Source organism: Athene cunicularia (assembly GCF_003259725.1).
Source record: "Athene cunicularia isolate RWA chromosome 13 unlocalized genomic scaffold, athCun1 chr13_part1, whole genome shotgun sequence".
In the NCBI taxonomy this organism is placed as follows: domain Eukaryota; kingdom Metazoa; phylum Chordata; class Aves; order Strigiformes; family Strigidae; genus Athene; species Athene cunicularia.
This window is the reverse complement of record NW_020799117.1, coordinates 21,207,420-21,214,998: the sequence shown is the minus strand read 5'-3', so window position 1 is coordinate 21,214,998 and position 7,579 is coordinate 21,207,420. Positions and strand designations below refer to the sequence as shown.

At 57.5% G+C, this 7,579-nt stretch overlaps 1 protein-coding gene across 1 annotated transcript; it reads right to left on the bottom strand.

The window, feature by feature from the left end:
- Positions 1–1,129: 1,129 nt before the first annotated feature.
- On the bottom strand, positions 1,130–7,399 carry LOC113485175 (protocadherin beta-16-like). Its single transcript, XM_026858151.1, has 4 exons — positions 4,309–7,399; positions 3,026–3,084; positions 2,833–2,921; positions 1,130–2,583 (listed from the first exon to the last, which is right to left on the bottom strand). The coding sequence occupies exons 1-4, from the start codon at positions 6,793–6,795 to the stop codon at positions 2,324–2,326; spliced, it is 2,895 nt and encodes a 964-aa protein (XP_026713952.1). The 5' UTR covers positions 6,796–7,399; the 3' UTR covers positions 1,130–2,323.
- Positions 7,400–7,579: the final 180 nt, after the last annotated feature.

The window sequence follows — 7,579 nt, the reverse complement described above, 5'->3', positions numbered from 1 at the left end:
CCAGCACCACCTAAAAATGGCAGAGAGGGTATTGCCAGAGCTAATCTGGGAAAGGGAGATGTTTGCTGCCCGGCAAGGAGTCAGATCCATTTAGTACATTTATTACTTCTTGAGGCTGTTATTCATTTTCTTGTATCACTTTACATAATTCTCATGTTCTTTTGAAGCAGTGAAACAGGCTAATGCTGTACAGAGGTCTCAGACAGTGGCTGTTTGGGATTTTTTTACCCCTAACACCCTGTAGAGACCATTGAAGAATGCAGTCAGCAGCATAAAATCCTTCACCTGACCATCTAATTGGGACAGGGAATATTTCAGCTACTCACAGACAGGCAGATGTGAGCTGGGACTGAAGTCATCAGAAGCAGCCAGGTCACTTTCACCATTCTCCTGGGTCCCTTACTTCCCCAGGGCCCCTTGGAGTGACCCCTGCCCCCTGCTTCCACTAAAGAGCACATTACCCTCTTGTAAACAAGGACATTTCTGGGTTAATCCCAAAAGCCACATTGCAGCCTCCTCAAGCCAGTCACTAAGCGAGCGGAGGATAAGAGAAGGACCACCACGGCATGGCTATATCAGGACTCCATCCAGAGGTGAACCGTTTCCCACATTGAGTCAAGAGTCATCCCACCAGCAGATACAGGCTTGCCTATTCGCAGGCAGCTGGTCCCTACACCTGGCACACATCCAGGCTATCTCTGTGACTCCCGAGGCAAGCTGGTGAGTGGTGAGCATCCAGGAGAAAGCTTAAATGAACCACAGAAAGCAATGCACAATAACACCAATAAGCCATTACTGCCAGATCCAGCCCCTCTCCCCAGCAGTTCAAAGCCCTTTATGCCCACGTCAAATCCCTGCAGAGACTCTGCCCAAGATGGAGCATGGAGCAAGGAGCTGCGTGACATCTGCAGCACACAGCTCCTCCTGGCCATGGCCACAAAGTGCTCCTCAGGCTAAGGAAGGAGGGAAGGGGACCTTAAGACCCAGCATCCAGGTGAAGTGAATAAAATGATCTCTCCTGGGCTTCTTCAGCAACTATGGAGGCCAGAGGGACACACGTCTCCTGCAGCCAAGCTCTGTTCCAAGAGCAGACTGTCACACACAGCTCAGGGACAGCCAGGAGCCAGGGTGAGCTATTAAAATACAATTTATTGGTACAAATCAGACATTGTGAAACAAACCTGTTTTAGAGAGATCTGTCATGTTCTGCACAGATGGATTGGAAATGAACTGTCCCGTGACAGGAGCGATTGGCAGTTGTGGCAGACAGACCAGGTGGACAGGTGTAGGGTGAGCAGGGAAGGGGAGAGACTGTTCTGGGGCTGGAATCCTGCCCTTGAAGGCTCCTGACAGCCAGCTAAAAGTCCTCAAAGAGAAGCAGGGCACAGTGGGAGATGTCTGTCCTATACAGGTGGGGCCCCCAGTGCTGGGGTTCCCAGGTGTTCAGGACCTGGCAAAAACAGAGGTGAGGGCAGGGGGAGGAAGGAAGAGGATGGTCACCTGTGCTGGGGGCCCTCCTATGGCTGGAAACTGTCTTTTGATCAGATGATGTTGCTTTGGGCTAAAGAGTTACCCAGCAGGGCCTCACCTTGTGCATCTCTCAGCTGCTTAAGCTAACAGCTCTTCTGGCCAGCCCATCTGTGTGTGCTCCAGCCCACGCTGCTCCTGGAGAAAAGACTGGCTGTGTCCCGGCCTTTGGGTCTCCAGCCTTGCAAGTGTTGGGTCAGGGTTTGAAGGGAAGAACCCATAATGGCTGGGTTTTGCACTTGCTCCCCAGAGAAGACAATAATGGCTGCTCCAGACATGCAACACATCCCACTGGATCTCAGGGACAGAGATCCCTGCCCCAGTACGTAGGATCAGGCTTAACTGAACCAGGCTTTGTCTGCATACATTTTCCATGCCTACTGGGACAGAAATACAGGCATGCAGCTCAGTACATTCACACAGCCAGACAAGACAAATAAGTGACAATGTTTACAGAGATGGATGGTCCCTAAAGGGACGTGGGAATGAGTAAACTCAAGACAGATTTGCTTAAATCTGGTCATATGGACCCAAACAGCACCTGCTGCCAACACAGCTCTGTGGAATGAAATGGGAGAAATGCCCATCCCCCCTCCTCCTGCCCACCCTTATCACTTTTCAGTCCCTTGCTCCTTAAATCCTTTCCCCACACTCTGGTGAACCACTATCCCAGCAGCCCCATGAAGTCCTGAGGGGTCTGTGCATGGAGTTGTGTGTTGCAAGTGGACCCCGCAGCTGAAATATGCAGGTGATTCCCAGGGCTTTGGGCAGAGCCATCCAGGCCTAGCACTGGTCACTATTTCAGGTCGTTGTTGATAACCACACTGTCATGCATGTCACAGTAAGCTGTCATCTTCTTCCTCTTGCCAAAGGTGGAGAAGCTGTTCTTGTTCTCCCTGCCCAGGAAGAGGGACCCGTCTTTGCTGGAAAGCAGAGTAGGGGTGCCGGGGATGTAGACATTGTGCTGATAATCCAAGGCTGGGATGTGACCTGGGTACAAGGGGCTGTACTGGGGTGTCCAGATGCTGTTGGTGCCTGCCGAAGCCTTCTGAAACTCTGGAGGAAAGATGAGCATGAGACTGGTTCAGGGGAGGTCACATCCATAGTTCAGTGGAACAATCACATCCATGCCCCAGGGTGCAAGCCCGTGGCTATGTGTCACCAACCTCCCTTCTTCAGCCTGGACACCTCTTTCACCCCACAAAACTCTACCACTGCTAGGAACAGGGATGTGTCCTCCCCACTGCACCTCAACCAAGCTACAAGAGGGTCTGGTCTTCCCAGCCCCAGCACCCCAGTACTAACCAGAGACAGGGGTCACCAGCGTGCACAGCCTCTCATGCTCCTTCTGGAGAGCTCTGCGGATTTCCCCCACGTCCTCCAGGCTCTGGGAGCTAAAGAGAAGAGACCGGTTCAAAGCTGCATCAGAGATAGCTTCCCCATCCCCACATCCCCCTTCCACCCGTTCCCTCTGTTCCCGCAATGTCGGATCTGGTACCTTTTCAGGGCAGGTCGCTGCGTGCTTGGAGGCAGCCAGTCCATGTTGGGCTGCTTGATCTGAAAAACACAGGGAAGGGCAAGGCTGGTTACGGGGATTCTGGGGGACCTGGGACCCACTGTTAATCAGCCCTGGAACCCTCTGTTCATCAACCCAGTGCTGCCAGCACAAGGCTTCAGTAGTCAGGGATGCAGGACTCCATCTCCTCTCTTGTGGAGAAGCAAGTAGCACATTCCCATTTTAGGGAAACTGAGGCAGTGTTGAACCAGCCTGTTCGCTCCTGGACCTTCCCCACCATCCTGAGACACTGGGGTTGTCAGGGGCTTGCTCTCTGTCTTTGGGAGTTTAATTGCCAAGGTTTGTCCTTCTGGGGAGAGAGAGAGGCTTTTCTTATTTCTGTTAATTTTAAAAAGCCTGTTTTGCAGGTGGGATGGTGACTTAGCCCAGGTCTCAGGCACCAAGGGGTAAGAGGTGTAGAAACTGGCTGCATACCCACTGTCCCAGGGGGGTTGTAAACAACTAGGGGAAAATCCCATTAACGTATTAGAGAAGTGAGGCCAGTTGTGCAAGGAGACGTGCAAGAAGAGCCTCTTGGCAGCCAGTCTTGGGCTCTCCTTGGAAGGGCTGTTTTATTAAAAGTCAAACGTAAGTGGATTAGACGCCTCATCACTCTCCATCCTTGTAATCGCGTTTCAGAAAGAGCCTTTCATTGGGAAAATTAGACATTCCTCATTTCAATACCTAACAAATGTTGACATCAAAATCCCGCCCTGAAGACCCCACTCCCTCCCTGCTGGGGCAGCTCAGTGGCAAGCACAGCAGCCAGGCCTGGGTGCCAGAACTGGGGACACGAGTGATGCCAGAGGGGCCAGGGCCAGCCCTGAATGTGGCAGCGGGACACTGCGGACCCCCGCCGGCATGGGGGAAGCAGAGTGGCAGTGATGCTCAGGCTGTCCCAGCGTGAATTGCTCACCCACATGAAGGAGAGGCCACCTCCACCATTCTACCTCCCCCTGGGCACTGGAACATCTCTGTTGCCTCTAATGGGTGCAAAAGGCATCGGAACGGGATTTCCTCTCACCTCAGCCAAGCCTGTCATTCCCTAGTAATAAGACCTCAGTGGGGAGGTTCCCATTGCCTGCTGGCTCATAATTTCCACACCGATCAAAGATGCTGGTTAATCTCTAGGAAAAGACGTGGCTGGTTTCTCTCACAGCAGAGGCTGAGGAAGGGGGTGGGGGGAACCTGTGGAGAACTGGTAAGCACCCCAGGCATGGAATTACCTGCTTGGAGACCTGGAGATGCTGGCTTGGCCGGGACTGCTTCCCCGAGTCTTTCTCGTTGTTCCAGGGGGGGCTGCAGGGTTTGAGGAACATGAAGTCACTCTGGGCAGACTCAGGACCAAGGCAGACCTTGTAGCAGTAGCCCGGGGGACCACCCCCGGGCACATCGAGGCAGGTGGCAGCCATGGTCCCCGTGAGGGGCTGCGCTGTCAGGTTGGATGTCTTCAGGCTCTCAGAGGAGGGTCTGGAGCCAGGGCAGCAGTGGCAGCGGGGTGGTGAGCAGCCATCACCTCGGCACAAGCGCCGCTCTCCACGGCACCGAATAGCTGTGAGGATGAGGATGGCGAGGAGAAAAGTGAAGGAGATAGAGCCCAGGGAGACAAGGAGGTAGACAGTGAGTGGGGAGGATGAGGAGTCCTCTGGGGAGAGGCTGAACTCGCTGAAGTCGGAGAGAGTCTGAGGCATGGTCTCCACCACTGAAAGCAGGAGGGACACAGTGGCTGAGAGGGCTGGCTGCCCACCGTCACGCACCTGCACCACCAGCCGCTGCCGGGTTGCGTCTTGCTCCAGAAAGGAGCGAAGGGTGCGCAGCTCACCCGTGTCAGGTGCTACACTGAAGAGGGTGAAGTCAGTGGCCTGGAGGAGCTGGTAGGAGAGGCGAGAGTTCAGCCCCGTGTCTGCATCCACTGCCGACACTGTGCCCACAAGGTAGCCAGGCCCAGCTGATCGTGGCACTAACTCAGTGGCCACAGAGCCATTGTGTGGCATGGGGGAAACGATGACTGGGGCGTTGTCATTCTGGTCCAGCACAAAGATGTGGACAGTGACGTTGGCGCTGAGTGGGGGGAAACCCGCATCCTGTGCTTGCACCTGAATCTGGAAGCTGCGGATCTGCTCATAGTCGAGGGATCGCAGGGCATACATGTGCCCGCTGTCCGAGTTGATGGACACATAGGTGCCCACAGGCATGCCATGGATGTGCCCGTCAGCAATGGAGTAGGATAGGTAAGCGTTTTGTTGGCAGTCAGGGTCCAACGCGCTGACGGAGCAGATGGAGGCACCTGGTGCGTTGTTCTCCATCACATAGACGCTGTAGGAGGGCTGGAGGAAGCGTGGGGCATTGTCGTTGACATCAGACACTGGGACAGTAAGGGTGCTGAGGGTCAGCAGGGTGGGGGACCCCATGTCCCGTGCTGTGATGCTTATGTTGTACTCAGGCACAACCTCCCGGTCCAGCGCCTGTGTGGTGACCAGTGTGTAGTAGTTGCGGAAGGAAGAGCGGAGCTCGAAGGGTACATCGGGGCTGACCTCGCAGCTCACACGCCCGTTATCCCCAGAGTCCCGGTCCAGAACGCTGATGACAGCAATGACAGTGCCTGGTGGGGCATCCTCCAGCACGGGTGTGGACACAGAGGTGAGGGTCACCTCTGGCGCATTGTCGTTCACGTCAAGGAGGTGCACGAGCACCCGGCAGTGCACAGCCACAGCTGAGGGTCCACGGTCTTTGGCTTGTACATAGAGCTCATGGAGGCTTGCCCGCTCGTAGTCCACAGGGCCCTTCAGCAGCACCTGCCCACTCCGGGGCTCTACGTGGAAGAGCTCCCGGACGCGGGGCGGTGCGTGCCCACTGAAGGAGTACTCTATCTCCCCATTGGGGCCCTCGTCCAGGTCAGTGGCATTGAGCTGGATGACCAGGGTGCCAGGAGGGGCATCCTCAGGAAGGCTCACACTGTACGAGGGCTGGTCAAAGACAGGCACGTTGTCATTCGCATCCAGCACCATGACGAGGATGTGAGCTGTGCCCGAGCGTTCAGGGACACCGCCATCAAGAGCAGTGAGCAGCACCCGGTGTGTGCGTTGCTGCTCGCGGTCAAGGGCACGTTCCAGCACCAGCTCCGCAAACTTGCTGGTGTCACTGCGCGTCTGAACCTCGAGCGAAAAGAAACTGTTGGGGCTGAGGCGGTAGGTATGCACTGAGTTGGTGCCCACGTCAGGATCCTGGGCACTCTCCAGTGGGAAGCGGGCGCCGAGCACGGCGGACTCAGCCACCTCCAGCACATACTCTTGCCAGGGGAAGGTGGGTGCGTGGTCGTTGATGTCCAGCACCTCCACCTCGACGCGGTAGAGCTCCAGTGGGCTCTCGACAAGGAGCTGAAGGTGGAGCAAGCAGGTCCCCCCGGCCTCGCACACCTCCTCCCGGTCAATCCGCTCGTTCACGAAAAGGATCCCGTTCTCCAGGTTCACCTCCAGGTGCTGCCTGGCCCCGGCCCGTGACACGATGCGGAACCGCCGCGCTGACAGGGTGGACACGTCGAGCCCCAGGTCCTCGCCCAGGTTGGCCACGAAGGCTCCGTGCTCCAGCTCCTCCGGCACGGCGTAGCGCAGCTGCCCGCTCGCCAGGCGCGGTGCCGGGGACCCGGTCAGCAGGAGGAAGAGTAGAGAGCGGAGGAAGAGCTGCTCCCGCCTGGAGCCTGCCCCGGCCCCCATGGCCCCGCAGCCCTCCTGGGGACGCGGGGACCCACTCGCGCCGCCGCGTTGCCCCTCGCCTTTGCTCGCCCCTCGCCTTTGCTCGCCCCTTGCACTTTCGAAGAGTTTCGGGCTCCCGGAGGCGGCGGGGGAGGGCCCTTCCCGGGGCTGGGGGGGACGAACCGCGACCACCGGCGGCCGCTTAACCCTTTCCCTGCTGACCCCGCGGAGGGGATGCAATCCGGACCCGGGTGCCACACCAGAATCGATCTACCGGAGCCGAACGCACCTGGGGAGCGGGTTAGCCCCGGGGACGTCCCGTTAACGGCGGTGGGAGCTCCGGCGATACCGATCGCTGCCCGGGGCACCGGTATTACCCCGCAGATGCTGCGCTCGTCCCCGCGGTAGATTAAGAGGAGCCCGAATCGCAGCGGCTGCCAGATCCCCCGGCCGCGGCCCCCGCCGTGCCGGTCCTAACCTTTACCAGATGGTTAAGCCCCTCCAGACTTGATTACATTTCCCTGCACACCGTTTTCCTTGTAATGCGGAGTTTTTAATTACCGGAGCAGGGGGGATTACAGCCCTGGATAAAGCTGAGCCCATCCGCGCGGAGGCACAGAGACACCGCCCCTCCCTCCTTCACCGCTCCCACCCCCGGCACCCCGTCTGCCCACAGCCCCGTGCCCCTAATCCCGGTCACCCACCGGGGACCCCAGCGCCAGCCCCCTCGGGCTCTCGGGGCACGATCCGGCCGGAGACCAGAGGACCTGCCCCCCTACCCCCCCTCCTCCTGCCGGTGGCTCCC

Bases quoted from the DNA above. Each gene is read 5' to 3' on its own strand.
- LOC113485175 (XM_026858151.1), bottom strand. From the start codon at position 6,795: ATGGGGGCCGGGGCAGGCTCCAGGCGGGAGCAGCTCTTCCTCCGCTCT. The intron at 3,085-4,308 runs GTAATTCCATGC...TGTGTTTTTCAG, and splicing joins ATCTCCAGGTCTCCAAGCAG to ATCAAGCAGCCCAACATGGA. The intron at 2,584-2,832 runs GTTAGTACTGGG...TCTTTCCTCCAG, and splicing joins GCTGGTGACCCCTGTCTCTG to AGTTTCAGAAGGCTTCGGCA.